Below are 22,970 nucleotides of genomic sequence, written 5' to 3'. Positions count from 1 at the left end.
ATTATTACCTTTACTGTTTATTTGCTTATCTTATCTACTTTGTTTTTCTGATATTTCTCCAGTGCTTACAGTAATACTTTGCACAAAAAAAGGAAACTCAAGATACAGTGTTGAGCACAGGTTCAGCAGCTCACACCTGTAATCCCAGCACTTTGGGAGGCCGAGGCGAGTGGATCACTTGAGGCCAGGAGTTTGAGACCAAGATGGGGACACTCCATCACTACTAAAAAATACAAAAATTAGCTGGGCATGGTGGTGCACACCTGTAATCCCAACTACTCAGGAGGCTGAGGCACGAGAATCACTTGAACTCAGGAGGCAGTGAGCTGACATCACACCACTGCACTCCAGCCTGGGCAACTGAGTGAGACTCTGTCTCAAAAAGAAAAGAAAAAGATATAGTGTTGAATGAAAGAATGAATGAATGGGTAGGTCTCCTTCCTTCCTTCAGGCACACTTTCAGGTAATTTCACCCAGTCCCATGGCCTTATGTCATCCATATGTAGACGACTCTCAGATTTTTCTCTTGCACCCAAATAGCACCCTTGAACTTCCATATCCAGTTGCTTACATGATATCAATTCTTGGAAGACTAACAAATATCCCAAACTTAAGTAGGTCCAAAACATAACTCTTGGTTCTTTTGCCCTAAACTTTCCTCTAGCACTATCTGTATCTCAGTAAATACATCCTGTTGAAAGACAAAATTACAACAAATTTAATTTAAAGATATCAAATGGGCTTATTTTCAATTCTATCATAAGGCAACACTTTATTCTATAAAGTAGAATAAGTGTTTCAATGAGCTAAATGGAAAAAGTTGCTTTTATAGACATAGAAGGACCAAAGAAAGCAGAAACCAAGAACCAAAAGCAAATTTTCATCATTTCAAAGTTACTTCCCTTGTAAGGCAGGAACAGAACAGAGAAATAGAAAAATAACTTAGTGGTTAACATCAAGTTACTTCAAGTTATCTTTTGTGTAAGGATTAAAGACTGGTGAAACTTCATTATTATGCCAATTGAAACTGGTCTATTTGGGAAATTAGGCTATTTTCTCTCCTAATTTCTCGGAAGGACTGACAACAACTCAGTTTTGGTTTGGTGTGTCATAGAACCTCACCATGAGTGACTCCATTTTGATTTAGTCTGGTCTGTTGGGGTCTGGTGCAGGAGCTTAATCTAAAACTATAGCCTTCTATAATTTTTATTTAACAACCTCCTCCATTTATACTGTTGCTGAAGTCTGAACATTAAGCCTTCCTTGATTCCTTTCTATCCTTCACCTCCCAATTCCAATCCTCTTAACATAACCTATTAATTCTACTTCCAAAATAGATTTCAAATAGTCCACTTTAGAACTGGAACAGAAACTATCACTTGCAAAGCCAACTCTTTCCTGACTCAAAACAAATAAATTGTACCAAATCATGATGTGCAAAACAAACTGTCTAAGCTTAATTCAGAGTCACATCTACCAAAACAAGTCCACAGTCATGGTAATTTTACATAGATTCACATGTTCTAAAGATAAGCCCACTGACTGTTGAAGCAATGCACCTACTTTACAGATTCCCTGCCAAACTGTCCTGTGACTAATTCCAGTACTTAAAACTCTAAGTATCCTTTCCTAATGCCCCCTTTTTGAGACACCTCTCCCCTTTGCTCAGCAACTTTAATATATCCATCTCCTTTTCTTATAATGAACCGTTTACCTGGTGGTTTTGTATAGGGATTTCAACAATTTCTGTCTCTCCTCATGGCTACCATTCTAGTCGGCCTCTATCATCTCCCATCTGGATTTCCAGCAAAGTCTTCTAAACAATCTTTCTGCCTCTCTTGTTGAAATTGTCTTTGCAAAAATTATAACTGTGAATAGAAACTATCCCAGCAAAGAAAAGCCCAGGACCCGATGGCTTCACTGCTGAATTTCACCAAATACTTAAAGAGGAAATAATATCAATTCTATTCAAAGTGTTCCAAAAAAATAGAGGAGGAGGGAATATTTCCAAACTCATTCTAGTAGGGCAGCATTACCCTTATACAAAAATCAGACAAAGACACATCAAAAAAAGAAAACTATAGGCCAATATATCTGACAAACAGATACAAAAACCCTCAACAAAATAGTGACAAATCAAGTTCAAGAACACATTAAAAAGATTCATCATGACCAAGTGAGATTTATCCCGGGGATGCAAGAATGGTTCAACATATGTGAATAAATCAGTGTGATACATCATATCAACAGAATGAAGGACAAAAACCATATGATCATTTCAATTGACACTGAAAAGCATTTGATAAATTCAACATCCTTTCATGACAAAAACTCTCAAAAAACTGGGGATAGAGAGAAGATACCTCAATACAATGAAAGCATAGACCCATGGCTAGTATCATACTGAATGAGGAAAAACTGAAGGCCTTTCCTCCAATAACTGGAACAAGGCAAGGATACCCACTTTCACCACTGTTATTCAACATAGTACCAGAAATCTTTGTTGGTGTTATTGTTGTTGTTGTTGAGCCGGAGTCTTGCTCTTGTCACCCAGGCTGGAGTGCAATGGCACTATCTTGGCTCACTGCAACCTCTGCCACCCGGGTTCAAGCCTCTCCTGCCGCAGCCTCCTGAGTAGCTGGGATTACAGGCGCCCACCACCACGCCCGGCTAATTTTTGTACTTTTAGTAGAGACGGTGTTTCACCATGTTGGCCAGGCTGGTCTCGAACTCCTGACCTCAGGTGATCCACCTGCCTCAGCCTCCCAAAGTGCTGGGATTACAGGCATGAGCCACCACACCCAGCCCCAGAAATCTTTGCTAGAACAATAAGACAAAAGAAGGAAATAAAGGACAGCCAAATTGGGAAGGAAGAAGTCAAAGTATCCTTGTTTGCAGATATGATCTTATATTTGGAAAAACCTAAAGACTCCACAGGAAAACTACTAGAACTGATAAACAAATTCAGTAAAGTTGCAGGATAAAAAAAATCAACATACAAAAATCAGTAGCATTTGTATGTTATCAGTAAATAATTTGAAAAAGTATCAAGAAAGTAACCCCATTTACAACAGTTACAAATAAAATACCTAGAAATAAACTTAACCAAAGAAATGAAAAATCTGTACAATGAAAACCATATCCAGGCATGGTGGCTCATGTCTGTAATCCCAGCACTTTGGGATACCAAGGTGGGTGGATCACTTGAGGCCAGGAGTTGACACCAGCCTAGCCAACATGGTCAAACTCCATCTCTACTAAAAATACAAAAATTAGTCAGGCATGGTGGTGCACACCTGTAATCCCAGCACTCAGGAGGCTGAGGCAGGAGAATTGCTTGGACCAGCAGAGGTTGCAATGAGCCAAGATGGCACCACTGCACTCCAGCCTAAGTGACAGAGTGAGACTCTGTCTCAAAACAAACAAACAAACCAACCAACCATAAAACGTTGATGCAAGAAATTGAAGAGGACACAAAGAAATGGAAAAACATTGCATGTTAATGTATTAAAAGAATTGATATTGTTAAAATGTCCATACTACTCAAAACAATCTATAGATTTAATGCAATCCCTACCAAAATACCATGACCTTCTTCACAGAAATAGAAAAAACAATCCTAAAATATATATGGAACTATAGAAGACCCCAAATTGCCAAAGGTATCCTGAACAAAAAGAAGAAAACTGGAGGAATCACATTACCTGACTTCAAATTATACTACAAGCTATAGTAACCAAAACAGCATGGTACTGGCATATATGCAGACACCAATGGAACAGAATAGATAACCCGGAAATAAATCTCTGTACATTTACAGCCAACTTATTTTCAAAAAAGAAACCAAGAACATACATTAAGGAAAGGACAATCTCTTCAATAAATGGTGCTGGGAAAACTGGATATCCAAATGCAGAAGAATGAATCCAGACCCCTATCTCTCACCATATACAAAAATCAAATCAAAATGGATTAACGACTTAAATCTAAGACCTGAAACTATGAAACTACTGAAGGAAAACACAGGGGAAACTCTCCAGGACATTGGTCTGGGCAAAGATTTCTTGAGTAATACCCCACAGGCACAGCAACCAAAGCTGTAATTGACAAATGGGATCACACCAAGTTAGAAAGCTTCTGCACAGCAAAGGAAACAATCAACAAAGCAAAGAGGCAACCCACAGAATGGGAGAAAATATTTGCAAACAACTCATCTGACAAGGAATTAGTAGCCATATTATATAAGTAGCTGAAACAGATTAATAGGAAAAAAATCGAATAATCCTATTTAAAAAATAGGAAAAAGATTTGAATACACATTTCTCAAACGAAGACATACAAATGAGAAACAGGCATATGAAAAGGTGCTCAACATCACTGATCATCAGAGAAATGCAAATCAAATCTACAGTGAGATATTATCTCACCCCAGTTAAAATGGCCTTTCTCCAAAAATAGGCAATAACAAATGCTGGTAAGGCTGTGGAGAAAAAGGAACCCTTATATACTGTTGGTGGGAATATGAATTAGTAAAACTACTCTGGATAACAGTATAGAGGTTCCTCAAAAAACTAAAAATTGAGCTACCATGTGATCCAGTAATCTCACTGCTAGTTATATACCCAAAAGAAAAGAAATCACTATATCAAAGAGATGTCTGCATTCCTGCATTTGTTGCAGCACTGTTTACGATACCTAAGATTTGGAAACAACCTAAGTGTCCATCAACAAATGAATGGATAAAGAAAATGTGATACATACACACAATGGAACACTATTCAGCCGTAAAAAGAATGAGATTCACTCATTTGTAGCAACATGAATGGAAGTAGAGATCATTATGTTAAGTGAAACAAGCCTGGCACAGAAAGACAAACATCACATATTCTCTTTTACTTGTGGGATCTAAGAATCAAAACAACTGAACTCATGGGACATATAGAGAGTAGAAGAATGGTTACCAGAGGCTGGGAAGGGTAGTGGGGGTTGGTTGGGGAGGGTGAGATGGTTAATGTGTACAAAAATATAGTTAGATAGAATGAATAAGATCTAGTATTTGATAGCACATCAGGGTGACTACAGTGAACAATAATTTATTGTAAATTTTAAACTAAAAGAGTATAAATGGAATGGTCATAACAGAGAAATGATAAATACTTGAAATGATAGATACTCTCCATTTATCCTGATGTGATTATTTATACATGTTATGCCTGTATCAAAGTTTCTTATGTAACCTGTATCACCTACTATGGTCTCATAAAAATTAAAAATTAAAACAAAATTATAACAGTGTGAGAAAGCCAATCTGATTCCATGTTGCTTCTAACCTCAGTGGTTTTGCTAACTTTGAAACAAAGAGAGTAACAGTCCCTCCCTGAAACTAACCCCCTCCTTGCTTGGGGACTGAAACCACCACAAGGTTAGGATTATGGGATGGGCTTGAATTCCACTAAAATGTAGGCATAGTTAAATGATAACCAGCCATTGTTCCCTAGTTTGCCTTTGTGTAACCACTTACTGCTCAAGAGTTCAGTAGCTGGGAAGCCACAAGATTTGCAACTTCCACAATTGCTCCTATAGATAACATCACCATTGTCAAAACCTAAGATTGGTCTTTCAGATATTTTTAGATTTTTGCATTTTGGTGACTGACTGACTCCACCCAGACCTGTGACTCATATCTAGAGACTGACTCCCACCCAGAAACTCCCACCAGAAACTGATTCAGCACATGAACACAGTTTGAATACTCCTACGGCTTCCTCTCCTACTGATCAGCAGCACCCATTCCCTATCCCCTCCCTGCCAAATTATCCTTAAAAACTGTATCCTCTGAGTTCTCAAGGAAGTGGATTTGAGAACTATCTCCCATTCTTCTGCTCATCTGGCCCTACAATAATTAATCTTGTTCTTTACTGCAAAACCTGCTGTTCTAAGTGCATTGGCTTTTTTGGGCCAGTGAAAAACCTGTCAGGCTGCTACATGATTGCCTTCCTTCAATTTGTTCTCTTGATTGTGAATCTTGCTAAAGAAGGATTTTGGGGGTGAGGGGTTGGTCTGCTTTCTGTTTCATTGGTTATACTCTTTACTTTGTTATTTGCTTTCACCTATTTACGTCTTCTACATTCTTCTGTTTATAGCTTCTTCAGATGGAATCTTTGAAGGTCAATAGCTTTAGCCCTTTATTCTCTCTTCTAATATAATTATTGAGGCTATCAGTTTCTCTCTAGGTGCTACTCTTACCATAGCCAACGAATTTTAATATGTTGTATTTTTATTGTCATTCACTTCAAGATATTTTAAAATTCTGCAAATGATTTCTTCTTTGATCCCTGGCTTTCTTAGAAGTATGTGTACAATTTCCAAATATTTGAGATTTTACTAGATATCATATTGTTATCTAATTTACATTGTAAAATTTCAATATTTTGAAATTTATTGAGAACTGGTGTGGTACAGCATATGCTCTATCTTGTTGACTACACTGCATTCACTTGAAAAGAATATATATTCCATAGTTTTTGTGTCTGGAATTCTATACACATCTATTAGGTAATAGTGACTGATTTTCTATGTTGTTACTAACCTTTTCGGTATATTTAGTCTCCTGATTCCTTAAAAGGAGTATTAAAATCTCCAGCTAGTATTGTGACATCCCTTTTTTTCCTTCAATTACGTCCATTTTTGCTTCACATTCATGATTGTTGTGATTTCCTGATGAATTGATTCCTTTACCATTATGAAACATTTCTCTTTATCTCTGGTAATACTCTTTGCCTTGAAGTCTATTTTATCGGATATTAATATAGCCACACCAACTTTGCTTTGGTTGGTTTCTGCATGGTATATCTTTTGCAATCTGTTCACTTGCAAACTATCTATGGCTTTATATTTACAACATGTCTCATATATAGCATGTAATGTGGGTCTTCTGGTTTTTTTGTTTGTTTGTTTGTTTGAGAAAGAGTCTCACTCTGCTGCTCAGGCTGGAGTGCAATGGCACGATCTCAGCTCACTGCAACCTCCGCCTCCCGGGTTCAAGCAATTCTCCTGCCTCAGCCTCCCAAGTAGCTGGGATTACAGGCATGTGCCACCACACCCAGCTAACTTTTTGTATTTTTAGTAGAGATGGGGTTTCATCATGTTGGCCAGCCTGGTCTCAAACTCCTGACCTCAGGCAATCCACCTGCTTTGGCCTCTCAAAGTGCTGAGATTACAGGTGTGAGCCACCGTGCCTGGCTGCGTCTTCTGTTTTATTCATTCTGACAACCTCTACCTTTAAGTTATAATCAATATAGTTATTTTTATGACTGTATTTCTGTCTACCACCCTACTATTTGTCTTCTAGTTGCCCCATCTATTCTTTGTACCTTCTTATCTCTTTAACTTTCAGATTACCAGTTCATTTTCCATATAGCAAACAGAGTGATCGTCTAAAAAAAGGGAATTGGACCAATGCAATTTCCTGCTTAAAAGCCATCAATGGCTGTATAGTGCCCCGAAATAAAATTCTAACTCCTCACGGTGGCCTGCATGATCCAGCCTTTTCATATGACGCAAATCTCATATGCTACCGCCTTCTCCCTTGACCAATCTTCTTGAGTCACGCTCCTCCTTCTTTTTGAACAAAGCTCAAAGTTCTTCCCCTCCCTAGGCCCTTTCCATTGATGACAACCCCTTTCCGTAGTGCTCCTCCCCAGGATCTCCAAGCTGGCGAAGTCTCTGAAGTCCAACTGGAAGTGCTGGGGCAAAAATTACCCATCAGGAAATGCATAGCCCCTTGTACTACGGCCTTGCTCAGTTGACCATTGGCCAGGATCTCCCCAAGAAAGGAGTGGCGTTGGCTATCACTGTTTGCTCAGCTTTTGGCTGGAGGAAGTACTCCAAGAATAGCAGGTCCTTGGCTGAACAGTTAGACAAACCTGATAAACCCAACAGCCGTAGGCTGTTCACCTAACTACACGCCTTATAGCTGGGCAGTGACTCTTTCTTTAAGGGAGGTCTGAGCAGCACATCTCTGTGTCTGCTACTCTCTTTTAATAGACACCCTCTTTTAACATGCACCTACAATGTTTTCAACATGCTGTGCTTTCTCTTTCCTCTGGACACGCTATTGTTTAGAATCTGCAATGTCCTTGTGTCTATAGTTTACCTGGTAAACTATTTGTCCTTCAAGTTTGAGCTTGGATATTTGCTCTTCTGTGAAGACTTTCTCTGCCCCCTGTTATGAGCTTATTTGTATTTGCAGGCAGTTTGGTGGTAATCAGTTGGATTCTCACTCAAAATTCGTATGTTGAAGCCCTAACTCCTAGTACCTCAAAATGTGACTGTATTTATGGACAGGGTGTTTAAACAGGTGATTAAGTTAAAAGTAGGCCATTAGAGTGGGCTCTAATCCAATCTGACTAGTGTCCTTATGAGAAGAGATTAGGAAACTAGGGATGTGCACACACAGAGGAAAGGCCATGTGGGGACACAGAGAGAAGGTGGCCACCTGTAAACCAAGGAGAGGGGCCTCAGGAGAAACCCAACCTGCTGATACCTTGGTCTTGGTCTTCTAGCCTTCAGAGCTGTGAGCAAATAATTTTTTTTTTTTTGAGACGGAGTCTTGCTCTGTCACCCAGGCTGGAATGCAGTGACGAGATCTTGGCTCACTGCAACGTCCGCTTGCCAGATTCAAGCAATTTTCCAGCTTCAGCCTCCTGAGTAGCTGGGATTACAGGCACATACCACCACATCCAGCTAATTTTTGTATTTTTAGTAGAGACAGGGTTTTACCATATTGACCAGACTGGTCTCAAACTCCTGACCTCAGGTGATCAACCCACCTCGGCCTCCCAAAGTGCTGGGATTACAGGTGTGAACCACAGTGCCCAGCCCTGTGAACAAATAAATTTTTGTTGTTTAAGCCTTCCAGTTTGTGGCATTTTGTTCAAGCAGCCTGGGCAAACATACATCCCCCACCCTCAATCCAGGAAGTCAGACACTCCCCTTCCATGCTTCCTTAGAGCTTTTGACACAGCCCTAGGGCAACCTGATACTGTCCTTGTTTTGCACGACTATCCCTTCACTATTTTTAAAAATTGAGTTTCTTTAAAAAAAGAAAAAAAGATTCGAATGACTCTATCTCAAAATGAGAGACAAAAGGAGGATTCCTTTTTTGTTTAAAGACAGAATGTCTTTCTGTTTCCCAGGGTGGAGTGAAGTGGCATGATCATAGCTCACTGCAGCCTCAAACTCTTGGACTCAATCAATCCTCCTGCCTCAGCCTCCTGAGTAACTGAAACTACAGGTGCCCACCGCCACCTCCAGCAATTTTTTTCTATTTTTTGTAGAGACATGGTCTCACCATGTTGCTCAGGCTGATCCCAAACTCCTAAACTCAAGCAATCCTCCTACCTTGGCCTCCCAAAGTGCTGGGATTACAGGCATGAGCCACTGCGCCTAGCCAAAGGATTACAAAGGATTACAGCCGTTGCCCAGGCTGGAGTGAGGTGGCACGATCCCGACTCACTGTAATCTCTGCCTCCTGGGTTCAAGCAATTCTGCCTCAGCCTCCCAAGTAGCTGGGATTACAGGCGCCAGCCACCAGACCCGGCTAATTTTTTTTTTTTTAAGACGGAATCTCCTTCTGTCGTCTAGGCTGGACAGCAGTGGCGCCATCTTGGCTCACTGCAAGCTCCACCTCCCGGGTTCACGCCATTCTCCTGCCTCAGCCTCCCAGTAGCTGGGACTACAGGCGCCCGCCACCACACCCAGCTAATTTTTTTTTTGTATTTTTAGTAGAGATGGGGTTTCACCGTGTTAGCCAGGATGGTCTCAATCTCTTGACCTCGTGATCCACCCGCCTTGGCCTCCCAAAGTGCTGGTATTACAGGCGTAAGCCACCATGCCTGGCCTAATTTTTTTTTATTTTTAGTAGAGATGGGGGTTTCACCATTTTGGCCAGGCTGGTCTTGAACTCCTGACCTAAGGTGATCCGCCCACCGTAGCCTCCCAAAGTGCTGAGATTACAGGTGTGAGCCACCACGTCTGGCCAGGATTACTTTTTGAGAAGGCAATTTAAAGATTCATGGATTGCAGACAAGCCAGAACCCTAGGATAACCTGGCAGAAATCCTAAAAGTCAGAAACTACAGTACTTACACCTTCCTCTGTTAGGCTGAGACAGTACTCACCTTGCTGGGAGTGGAGACAAAGTAGAGTATAGGAAGCAAAACAGAGTAACAGCTTGTGTGTGCCTAAGTTGGTGTCAAGCAGCTTGAAGCTGAATTGGTAATGAGGGAGTTTACATAGATCTAACAATCTCTGAATGGCTTTTACCCTGAAGTCTTCATCCACTGGAGAAGAGAGAGAGAGAGAGAGAGAGAGAGAGAAAGAGAGAGTGTGTGTGTGTGTGTGTGTGTGTGTGTGTGTGTACGCGCTCACGCATAGTAAAAGTAGTATTTCAACATCGTGACCAGGCCGCTTACGTTCAATCCCTAGCTCCACCATTCATTAGCTTAAAAGCTCTGAGCCTCAATGTCATCTTCTGTACATGGCAATGATGCTATTTATTGTTTTAACTCCATGGAGTTGTTGTGAGGGTTAAATGACATTAATCATGTCCTTTATGGACTAACGTAGGAACTAGTCAATAAATGTCAGCTGTTGTTATTGTGATAGAATATCGTAGCCCATTCAGTTGAGAATATATAATGTGATGCCCTACCTTAGAAGAGAAAGCTACCTTACAAGAGAAACCCCTGCATCCTTTGGTTACTGGCAGAAGATAATTTAGCAGCACACAAATGCCAGGTGACCTTATGGAGTGCCCTGTGTCCACTTCCTCATGAGTATGTTTTCATAGTCCATGATTTGAAGTCTTTTGCAGCTGGGTTTATTACCATTTGACTCAGACAAAAGTGCAGTCTCTTTACCGAAGCTTTTGCTTCAGAATACCACAAGCGTACCTAGAGAAGAAGTATGTTGTAATGTAAGGATTTCCATCTGCTGGCGCCTTCTCAAGGCTGAGTCTAAGAATGCAATCAGTTTGGTGATAATCGATTGGATTCTCACTCTGTCACTTATACGCAGCTTTGAGAGGGCCCCTTCAAAGGCGTGGATCTCTTGGAGAAAGCCTCCGTGCATCAGGTGATCATGGTAATTGTGCCAACCATGGAAGTACATAGGGGTTCGGTAGTTTTAAAGCACGTGAGCAACAACTAGGAAGAGCATACAACACTTGTTTTCCTTCCCGGATGGACTGTCCTGCTTTCAATTCTCTAAGCTAAATGCACAGTGGATGGTTGCCTGGGCGACAACCTGTAAACTAAGCAGTCTCTTTGCAGCTTACTTAAGGGTTTGTGCATGCAGGATCAGCTTAATTAAAGAAAAAATTTAAAGAAAAATTATTTGGGCTGTGTAACACTGTAAAATCATTAAAGAAAAAAAAATCTGAATCTATGCTGTTTTTAAAATGGATCCCTAGTTGAAGTGTGGGCTACAGCTGTCCCGGAAATCAGTGCCACGATGAATTAGGATGATGTTGGCTACTGTTTGGCTTGGTGTTTCTTCAACCGTGTGCCACCTCCCTCAGCAAAACACAGCACAGGTAAGCCAAATCTCTGCTTTTCATTCCATTTTAGATAAACTGTATGTTGCCACTTTTTTACTCCCCAAAGGATGTCCCAGAGGAGGAACGCCAGGTAAACTGATAGAAGAAACTGTGTCCTAATCTCAAATAATAATATCCTTAGAGTTGTAATAAACTATTTTTTACTTTTCAAATATTGTGACGATTTCCTCCAATACTTATGTAGGCACCTCTAGACCATAGGCTAAATTACTAATGACAAGAAAAGTATATGAAAAACACTTGCCTTCATTGAATTATACCTAGGGGTAATCTTTTAGTTTAATCACCCAAATATGTGTAAACTTTACATGGTATGAATCTTCTTGTAACCAATCAATATTGTATACATATGTTCTTAACCACGCTTTCTCAACATGAAATAAGATTTCTGTTGCTTTAAATCTTCATTACATAAGGTTCTAAATCAGATGTACAGTATAACAAAAGGTTTTGGTTTTACAGATAGATAAACCATGCATGCAATTAAAAATAAAAAAGACTGGGCTTTAATAGATGCTAAACTAAAAACCTCTGTGGAATGAAAGATTATTCCTCAAAAATCATTGACCAAAACAATTCTAAATGGGCAGGCATGGTGGCTCATGCCCGTAATCCTAGCACTTTAGGAGGCCAAGGAGGGTGGATGACCTGAGGTCAGGAGTTCGAGACCAGCCTGTCCAACACGGTAAAACCCTGTCTCTACTAAAATACAAAAATTAGCCGGCGTGGTGGTGGGCACCTGTAATCCCAGCTACTTGGGAAGCTGAGACAGGAGAATTGTTTAATCCAGGAGGTGGAGGTTGCAGTGAACCAAGATTGTGCCACTGTACTCCAGCCTGGGCGATATAGGGAGTCTCTGTAACAGCAACAACAACAACAATTCTAAATGGAAAATTGAGAAATGTTTTCTTATGAAAGAAACCTAAAATGGACATGTACAGATTGAATTCAGAAGGGGATATAGAGCTCAATAATAAAAGGCATTGTGGGTTCATGACTACGCCTGGGCAAAATAGTGAGACTCTGTCTCTACAAAAATAGAACATAAAAATAACTAGTGGGGCATAGTGCTGTGCACCTGTAGCCCTAGTTATCCGGGAGGCTGTGGTGGGAGGATCCCTTAAACCTAGGAGTTTCAGGCTGCAGTGAGCTATGATCAAGCTGCTGTACTCCAGCCTGGATGACAGAGTGAGACCCCGTCTGTAATAAAAATAATTTTTAAAAGCCATGGTCTGTGCATGTTAACTAAAAGAATGACCTGCATATAGAGATAATGCTATGAGCTCATTTAATAGTCACTGTCTTCCTCCCATCACTATTGAGTATGTGAGACAATAAATGGCCAAATAATGACCACATTGCCCGGTATTTCAGTGATTTGATTTGATAACTTTGGGATTGTAGTTTAGCTAAATCTAAATTTTTATGTTTTATTTTAGATGATAGATACTACTTACGAAATGCTCTCCCTTAAGGGTTACATTAAAAAGTTAAGTTACAACTCCATAACATTGCTAGGTAATAACCTTGGGGGAAAAATGTTTGAAGTTTTATTTCTACTTTATGAATAAGGTGTGATATATATATCTATTTGTTCCCTGTTATTTGAATACCTGATTTTTAGCTTTATTGAAAGACAAGTTTTAATTATCTTTTGTTTCTGAAAACCATTTTCCCCCCCCGAAATGATCCTGCAAATACTGTTGCATTTTCAAAAACAAGTATGTAAAATGTAAATCTGTGTTACAAAGCAATTTGCTGGGACAGATGTATGTATTGGTTTTAATTATTTCTGTGGCCTGATTTTGAGTATATCATCTGCCCCTTCCGCCCTTAGTAAGGTTCCAAGCACACTGCTTATTAAATGCTAATGATGAAGATAATGATGATTAAGTGACAGCAATCAACCAAACGTCTGCTTCTCTTAAAAGAGCTTAAAGAAAACAGGCATTATCGGTGGCAGTGTAAATTGATACAGCCATTCTGGAGGACAATCTGGTAGTACTTTGTAAAATTAAATCCATTCGACCCACTTGCCCCAGAGAAACGTTTGCAGGGTGCATAATAAGGCCTAAACCAGGATATTTATCACAGTGTTGTTCGTGGAGTGCACAACTTAGATGTCCATCACCAAGGCAGTAATAAAATATGGTGAACATAAAACCAACAACCTTGTACATATAAGTACAAGGATAAAGCTTAAAAGCGAAGTGTTAACAAATAATTAATGAGCTCTAGAGTACAATATTATTTGTGTAAATTAAAAACCAATGTAACATAACAGCACTATATGCCTTATAAGGATATACACTTATTGAGGATACCTCTCAGGCACATTAGATTGGGTTCTTATCAGACAGAGGGGATCAGAGCTGAAGGGTAAAAATAAAACAAGAGGAAAGTCTGACACAGTCCAGTGTGGCTAGCAAGGAGTAATGATGAGCTCATCCGCATCTACCTAACGTCCAAACATGAAAATGGAAATAAGCCTATTCTGCAAATGCACCTTTAAATACTCGTTCCATTACATCTTTTTTTTGTTGTGGTTTGTTTGAGACAGCGTTTCACTCTTGTTGCCCAGGCTGGAGTACAATGCTACGATCTTGACTCACTGCAACCTCCACCTCCCGGGTTCAAGCAGTTCTCCTGCCTCAGCCTCCCAAGTGGCTTGTATTACAGGCATGCACCACCATGCCTGGCTAATTTTGTATTTTTAGTAGAGATGGAGTTTCACCATATTGGCCAGGCTGGTCTCGAACTCCTGACCTCGGGTGATCCACCCGCCTTGGCCTCCCAAAGTGCTGAGATTACAGGTATGAGCCACCGCGACTGACTCCATTACATCTTTTTGGGCAGTAGCGCTCTCATCTCTCTGGAGTGAGATCCCATTTTGCCAGTGTCTGTGCTTCATTTTCCTCATCTATAGAATACGGATAATAATACAACTGTTCTGATAGTATTATTTGGAATTAAATAGAAAAAACACCTGTAAAGCATTTAGAACAGCATATGACACGTAGCAAGCATTCAATGAATGTTGGGCATGTTGCTGTTGTTGTATTATTGTTATTATGTAACTTCACTTTGAACAAAGGTAGATAAAGACTTGAGGAATTCATTCTCTATTTCAAAGTATTCCGCTAGAAATTAGAAGGGGGAACTACTATCTATTCTAGGAAGTTTAAATCAAAAGGAGTAACAGGTAGTAATGATAAATGTCAATTAGAAAACAAAGTGGATTGCAAGAAAGATTGTGGATTCAATTCTGTGTTTCTAGAAGTTGCCTGATGGGAGCCTCCCAGAGACAATAAAAAGGTCCCCGGTTGCCCAGGGCTAGTGTGGAGGGAGGAAAGAATGGGCAGAACACAGAGATTTTTAGGGCCATGAAACTATTCTATACATACTAAAATGGTGGATACATGTCATTATACCTTTGTCCAAACCCATAGAATGTACAACACCAACAGTGAACCCTAACGTAAACTATGGACTTTGGGTGATAATACTCTGTTTGTAAATTCATCAGTTGTTAACAAATGTACCACTCTGGTGCAGGCTGTTGATGGTGAGGCCAGTAGTGGGTAGTGGAGAGGGAATATTCTGTACTTTCTGCCCAATTTTGCAGAATTTGCCCAATTTTGCATAATAAGCTTTAAATGCCCTAAGCAATAAAGTCAATTTTTTAAAGTCTATGAAAAATTTCTTTCAAAAAAGAGAGTCCCCAGCCTCATCCCAGATCTACTAAAGGAAACTTGGAATCTTTATAACAAGGCAATGTTTATGCTCAAGCAAGTTTAGGAAACTGCACTGAGCTAAGGCCACCATTTCTTTGAAAGCCAAGAACACCAACCACACACACTTGTTTATGTACTGGTTCTGCTGCTGACCTCATCTATTGTCTTTCTGTAAAAAGAATCACCTGCCCAGCTGTGGGTCCTCCCTCAGTTCCTGGACCCCAACCTCTTGGACCTTTTCATTGTCTGTGGTCAGTCAGTCACAAATCCTGTGAACCTTCACTTCAAATTTTGTTGTTGTTATTGTTTTTTGAGATGGAGTCTCGCTCTGTTGCCCAGGCTGGAGTGCAGTGGTTTGATCTCGGCTCACTGCAACCTGTGCCTCCTGGGTTCAAGCGATTCTCCTGCCTCTGCCTCCTGAGTAGCTGGGATTACAGGTGCGCACCACCACACTGAGTAATTTTTGTATTTTTTAGTAGAGACAAGGCTTCACCATGTTGGCCCAGCTGGTCTTGAACTCCTGAACTCAGATGATCCCCCCGCCTCGGCCTCCCAAAGTGCTGGGATTACAGGGGTGAGCCACCATGCCCAGCCACATTCAAATTTTTGTTTCTGCCTTTTTCCTCTGCATCATAATAATCTTACTAAAGTACCAATGTTCCTAAAACGCACTGCTGAAAGCTCTCCATGGGCTTCCCGATGTGTTGGGGAATCCAGGGTAAATTTCCTTCTGGTTTCACTCTCTCCTCCTCAGACCCGGGTAGAGGCCTGGGTTCATGCCTGTCCTTCATCAGAGCTGCCCATTCTCCTTCACTCTGACTCTCCAGATATCACAAATGCCTTCCTTCCTTCCCTCCTTCCCTCCCTCCCTCCCTCTCTCTCTCTCTTTCCCTCCCTCCCTTCCTTCCTTCCTTCCTTTCTCTCTCTCTCTTTCTTCTCTCTCTTTCTCTCTCCCCTTCCTTCCTTCCTTCCTTCCTTCCTTCCTTCCTTCCTTCCTTCCTTCCTTCCTTCCTTCCTTCCCTCTCTCTCTCTCTCTCTCTCTTTCTTTCCAGAGTCTCGCTCTGTTGCCCAGGCAGGAATGCACTGGCACGATCTCAGCCCACTGCAACCTCCGCCTCCTGGGTTCGCGCCATTTTACCTATTCAGCCTCCGGAGTAGCTGGGACTACAGGTGCCCGTCACCACACCCGGCTAATTTTTTGTGCTTTTAGTAGAGACGAGGTTTCACCGTGTTAGCCAGATCTCCTGACCTCGTGATCCGCCCGCCTCAGCCTCCCAAAGTGCTGGGATTACAGGCGTGAGCCACCGAGCCCAGCAATGAATGCCTTCTTTCAAGGGGATCTTCCAGATCACATGGCCAGCCCATTTCTCTGACATCTGTAAGATTCATTATCTGCTGTTTGCATGGACACTTAACCATGTGTGCTCTTTCTTGTATTTTGTCTAACCTGTTTTGTGTTATGTTTATTGGGACAGGTCAATGAAAGCTGCTGAAGGGCATATAGCATCTTCCTAATGAATTGATGAATTCATGGACTAGAACTATTTCTAGAGTGAAGCACATGTTCTCGTTTGAGAACGAGGGCTCTATGTAGTCTGGCCCATGAATTCTGAAGCCATTTGTGTGTTCAGAACATTAAAGAGGAAATCTAGACTTTTTCTTATTTGTTTTCCTTAGCTTTCCTCCACAAAGTTGTACTATGAAATGAGCCTCTTGTTCTTTTGTTTTCAATCTCATGCCAGATTACTGCAAGGAAATTGCACATCGAATCGATAACATGTGGCTACATACAGTGAGGTGGTGTCAGAAGCAGAAGTTGGAGTATAGAGCCTGACAAAGGATGTCATGCTGTTACTAACAGCAAGAGGCTCCAGGCTGGGCGCCGTGTCTCACGCCTGTAATCCCAGCACTTTGGGAGGCCAAGGCGGGTGGATCATCTGAGGTCAGGAATTCCAGACCAGCCTGGCCAACATGGTGAAAACTCATCTCTACTAAAAGCTACAAAAATTAGCCGGGTGTGGTGGCCCGCCTGTAGTCCCAGCTACTCGGGAGACTGAGGCAGGAGAATTGCTTGAACACAGGAGGCAGAGGTTGCAGTGAACCAAGATTGTGACACTGCCTTCTAACCTGGGTGACAGAGTGAGACTCTATCTCAAAAGAAAAAAAAAAAAAGCTCCATGCAGGAGAGGGTAGTTTGGTGACCTCCAAAATTGCAATTTGAGATATTTCAATGATTTGGAAAACTGATATGAGATATTTAAAATTAGGGCTTTCCTGGAAAATCTAGAACAGTGGGCACTGTGCTCCTCCATGATTCCCACTGTGCTAGAATCAAAGAGGAGATGAAAGGACAAGTCATGTAATGTCCCTGCTATTGAGGAGCTTACCGTATTGTTGGGAAGATGGGACTTTCAGAAAGGAAATACGTATAAGGTGGTTAATAAACAATCTAAAAAAAAAATAACAAAATCCAACAAGAATTTTCACCTGTAGAATGTGCCAACCCTCTGTAGATCATATTTCAGATCCTCACCAACCTTTTGAAGAGGGGACGATCATTTCCATTTTAGAGATAAGTAAACGCAGCCCAGAGATGAGCCATGTGCTCATGGTCACACAGTTGGTAATCTGTGGAGAAGGAATTTAAATCCAGGTTCTACTGGGCTCCAAGCTTGTGCTGTTTCCATTCTGCTGTTGATCCATCCTCTCTTCTCCTCTACCATAGCAGATCTTCCAAAATAATGGTGAAATTATTATTCTTCCTAATTCAACATGTACGCAAAAAACCAAGCCTGGTGGTATTGTGGCATTTCCCACTCTTTTCAAAATTGTCTTTGAAACGGTTATGAGATTTTTATACATAAAAGAAGGAAACAGGTGGCAGTAAAGGCAGACTATGTTACATTTGAACCATTCACAGCTTTGCTGGCTCTCATATAATTAAATCGTTCCTTTTCTCTTCAAGGCAATCATGTGGAACTAGCAAGATGAATAAAAATAAACTGATTCATGATTTCCTAGAAGTAGTTTCAAGAGGTGATGTGGAACTCATCTGTGACTATATTACTAAAGTCCAGTCTGTCCTCGGAAACCTCGACTTTCAGCACCCAAAGACGGGAAATACGCCTCTCATTACTGCCGCAGAGGAAGATCTAACAGAGGTAACATGTGGCGTGCTGGGCTCAAGGACAAAAAGTCTTCCAAGCTAAGGATTCTGAGAATGAGATATTTGTGAATAGTGATATCACCCATTGCCATAAACGAATGTCCGAAGACACACAGTGGGGTACGGGGAGGGAGATACCCTAAATCTAGATAGGAACCATCTCTATTCATTTCTTCACTCAGTCCACAAATATTCCTGCTATATCCGAGAAAATCACTAGATTTCATGGTGGATCTGGATGTGAGTCAAACATAGAAGCCACCCCCGAGGAGCTAATGGTCTAATGGCACCATATAATGAACCCCCAGCTCCATCGGTACCTGGAAATTTATGCTCTGCTCTAACAAATGCACGTAAACCTGGAAGGAGGGAAACAGGAGTAAATAAGTGAATAATAAGGCCTAAAAGGGCAGGAGACTTTGTCCTCTTTGTTCTAGCTGTATCTCCAGCTACAAGCAGAGCGCCTGACCCAGCCAGGTGTTAATAAATATTTATTAAATGGAGACATTAATGAAAAAGTAACCCATTTGGATCTTATTCATCAGTTACATCATTGTGTGTGGTAACTTATAAAGTTCTGTTTAAGAATTCAGGTAAAAGTGGCAACAATATGAGCATGTAGAGTTGGGGAGAGGCAGCAAAGAGGGAGGCTTCATGAATAGAAAGGGCAAGAATGGGGAAACTAGGGTGGAAAAGACAAATTTCACTCAACTGCACAAGTTGATGCCTCTACAAGTTCTTGGGACTTTGTTTTTTTGTTTGTTTCATTTTGTTTTGTTTTTTGAGACAGGGTCACTCTGTCACCCAGGCTGGAGTACAGTGGCACCATCTTGGCTCACTGCAGCCTCAAACTCCTCGGACTCAGGTGATTCTCCAACCTCAGTCTCCCAAGTTGCTGGAAATTACAGACACACACCACCATGCCTGGCTAATTTTTTTTTTTTTTTTTTTTTGTAGACGTGGGGCTTCAGCCTGTTGCCCAGCCTGTCTCAGACTCTTGGTTTCAAGAGATCCACATGCCTCAGCCTCACAAAGTGCTGGGATTCCAGGCATGGGCCACCGCACCTGGCCAGTTCTTGGGACTTTAAATGCAAGTGGACCCTGAATCCTGCCTGGTCACCTTTGCTTCCTCAATTAGCCTCTCTTGACTATGTTTTAAACTCTTTTTCTTTTTTGACTCCTTTCCTTGAATGCTTTTTGAACAAATTATAAAATATAGCACATATGCTAGAAAGAAAGAAAGAAAGAAAGAAAGAAAGAAAGAAAGAAAGAAAGAAAGAAAGAAAAAGAAAAAAAGAAAATTAATGAAACAAGCACCCGTGTACCCAACACCCAGGCCAAAAATTAGAACGTTGCCATGCCTCAAAAGCCCTCTCCATATATTCCTGTCTTGAATTGCATCCCCCACCCTGGCTAACCATTATCTGGCATTTTGGGTTAATAATTTCCTGGCCACCTCTGCATCCATGCCTAAATAATTGCTTGCTTTTTCCTGCTGTTGAATATTATAAAAACAAACTCACACTGCATATGCCCTTGCATAACTTTTTTTTTTTGAGATGGAGTCTCACTCTGTAGCCCAAGCTGGAGTGCAGTGGCATGATCTTGGCTCACTGCCACCTCTGCCTCCTGGGTTCAAGCGATTCTCCTGCCTCAGCCTCCTGAGTAGCTAGGACTACAGGCGTGCGCCACCACACTCCGCTAATTTTTTGTATTTTTAGTAGAGACGGGATTTCACCATGTTGGCCAGGCTGGTCTCGAACTCCAGACCTCAAGCAATCCTCCCACCTCGGCCTCCCAAAGTGCTGGGATTACAGGCCTGAGCCACTGTACCCAGCCATGTTCCTGCATAACTTGCTGCTTCTGTTCACTATCATGTTTTTGGGATTCCTCTATTTTGAAACACAAAGTGTAGCTATGGTTTTTCATTTTTAGTGCTATGTAGTGTTCCATTAGATAAAAATATGTGCCGCAATACAGGCGCAGTGGCTCATGCCTGTAATCCTAGTACTTTGGGTGGCCAAGGTGGGTGGATTGCCTGAGTCTGTCAGGAGCTTGGGACCGGCCTGGGCAACATGTCGAAACCCCATCTCTATTAAGATACAAAAAATTAGCCGGACATGGTGGTGCACACCTGTAATCCCAACTACTTGGGAGGCTGAGGCATGAGAATTGCTTGAGCCCAGGAGGCACAGGTTGCTGTGAGCTGAGATCGTACCACTGAACTCCAGCCAGGGCAACAGTGCAAGATTCTATCTCATTAAAAAAAAAAAAAAAAAAAAAAAACATATATATATTTGACTCTGTCAAAAACAAAAACAAAAAAAAAGAATGTTTTACTGGTTTATCCTCACTGCCCCCACTTGCTTACTTCTTCAAACTATATATATATAGAGGCCGGGCGCGGTGGCTCAAGCCTGTAATCCCAGCACTTTGGGAGGCTGAGACGGGTGGATCACGAGGTCAGAAGATCGAGACCATCCTGGCTAACACGGTGAAACCCCGTCTCTACTAAAAAATACAAAAAACTAGCCGGGCGAGGTGGCAGGCGCCTGTAGTCCCAGCTACTCGGGAGGCTGAGGCAGGAGAATGGCGTAAACCCAGGAGGCAGAGCTTGCAGTGAGCTGAGATCCGGCCATTGCACTCCAGCCTGGGCGACAGAGCAAGACTCCGTCTCAAAAAAAAAAAAAAAAAAAAAAAAAAAAAATATATATATATATATATATATATATATATATATATATATGCCACAATTTATTTGCCTACACAATTTATCTGCCTATCCTACTCTGGTGGACATCTGGGTGGTCTCCAGATTCTTGTTATTACAAACAATAATGCTTCTTTCCATCAGCATTTAAAAATGCTTAGATAAGTGCCTTCTGCCAGTGCATAAAGAAGCAAACACCTCCACTGATCCCACGTCCTCCTGCAACCACTTCCTTTCCTTTCTCAGGCCTTTTCACTTGCAGACATCTCTTGAGAACTATGAAGGATCTGAGATTTTACCCTACTCGCAGCTAATGAGTTAGCTTGCCAGAGTTGCTTGGATTCCTAGCTGAAGAAAGAACTACTGGATCAGAGCAAAAGGGCAGTGTGTTTATTCATAACAATAGCATTAGTCAGAATTTTAGCAGTTTTGTATCCGTTCCCTAAGCCCTAATTCCCACTGAGTAATAGGAAGAGGACCAGGTGACCCCTGAACATGCAGTGGGTTGCATAACAGCAGAGGAACCCTCAACTTGGAAATCCCTAATAATTTACAATGGGCAGTAAGCAAAGCTACTCTTTGCTGGAGAAGGAGACACTATCTCTATCTTCCAAAGCCATTCACTATACAAATAAGCTTGAAAAGTTTGCATGGAATAAAAGCAATCAGTGCCTTTGCTCACAAGACCTGCAGAAATATAAGAGACCCATGGAGACGTGCCTCCTAACAAGGTCCACCCCTCATTTCTACACTATCTTGGCATCTGATGATTTTTCTCATGATCTCACCAGTCTGTTGGCCACTCTGATTAATCTCACCAACAGAGGCTAGGGCCAGATTCATCAATTTGTCTCATATAACATTCAGTGGAAGCTATTGTCAACAGAACTCCAAGCAGCAGGAGGAGGCCAATCTACAGTAATCACCTCAACAATGCCACCCAAAGTCCTGAATCCATTCAGCTGAACAAATCACATAAACCATCAGGGTCTGCTGTCAAAAACCAGGTGACGGCCAGGCATAGTGGCTCATGCCTGTAATCCCAGCACTTTGGGAGGCCGAGGCAGGCAAATCACCTAAGGTCAGGAGTTTGAGACCAATCTGGCCAACATGGGTGAAACCCCATCTCTACTAAAAATGCAAATATTAGCCGGGCATGATGGCGGGTGCCTGTAGTCTCAGCTACTACAGAGGCTGAGGCAGGAGAATTGCTTGAACCTGGGAGGCAGAGGTTGCAGTGAGCCAAGATAGTGCCACTGCACTCCAGCCTGGGCAACAGAGGGAGACTCTGTCAAAAACAAAAACAAAAAAAAGAATGTTTTACTGGTTTATCCTCACTGCCCCCACTTGCTTACTTCTTCAAACTACTGCAGTCTGACATCTTCCTCTACTACTCCATTGAAACTGCTCTTGCCAATGTCCCCTATAATGTCCTTTGCCGCTTCTACCTCTTAGCACCGTTGGACTCCAATTTTTCTTCAAGTGTTTTCTTCCTTGACCTCCTCCTGGTTTTTCCCCTTACCTCTCTGGCAACTTCTATCCAGTCTCCTTCATGGGTTCTTTCTTCTCATCCTTTAAATTTTGGTGTCCTTCAATAATGTGAGGATGGCCCGTGATTCTCAAGCCCATATCGGACACACACACACACACACACACACACACACACACACAATGTTGAACTCCAACTAAATATCTCCACTTGTATATTATAGACATCCCAAACACAACAGGTCCAAAATTA

General features: G+C 41.5%; 1 protein-coding gene across 1 annotated transcript in view; it reads left to right on the top strand.

Annotated features, from left to right (window-relative positions):
- MAP3K19 (mitogen-activated protein kinase kinase kinase 19) overlaps nucleotides 1–22,970 on the top strand; it is a 104,772-nt gene that overhangs the window by 9,572 nt on the left and 72,230 nt on the right. The window contains exon 2 of the mRNA XM_077956513.1: nucleotides 18,319–18,514. Within this exon, the coding sequence (XP_077812639.1) occupies nucleotides 18,319–18,514 (196 nt within the window). The remainder of the gene's footprint in view (nucleotides 1–18,318; nucleotides 18,515–22,970) is intronic.

This window comes from Macaca mulatta, chromosome 12 (genome assembly GCF_049350105.2).
Source record: "Macaca mulatta isolate MMU2019108-1 chromosome 12, T2T-MMU8v2.0, whole genome shotgun sequence".
NCBI classification, from domain to species: domain Eukaryota; kingdom Metazoa; phylum Chordata; class Mammalia; order Primates; family Cercopithecidae; genus Macaca; species Macaca mulatta.
The sequence above is the reverse complement of the archived record's forward strand: the minus strand, read 5'-3'. Positions and strand labels throughout refer to the sequence as shown.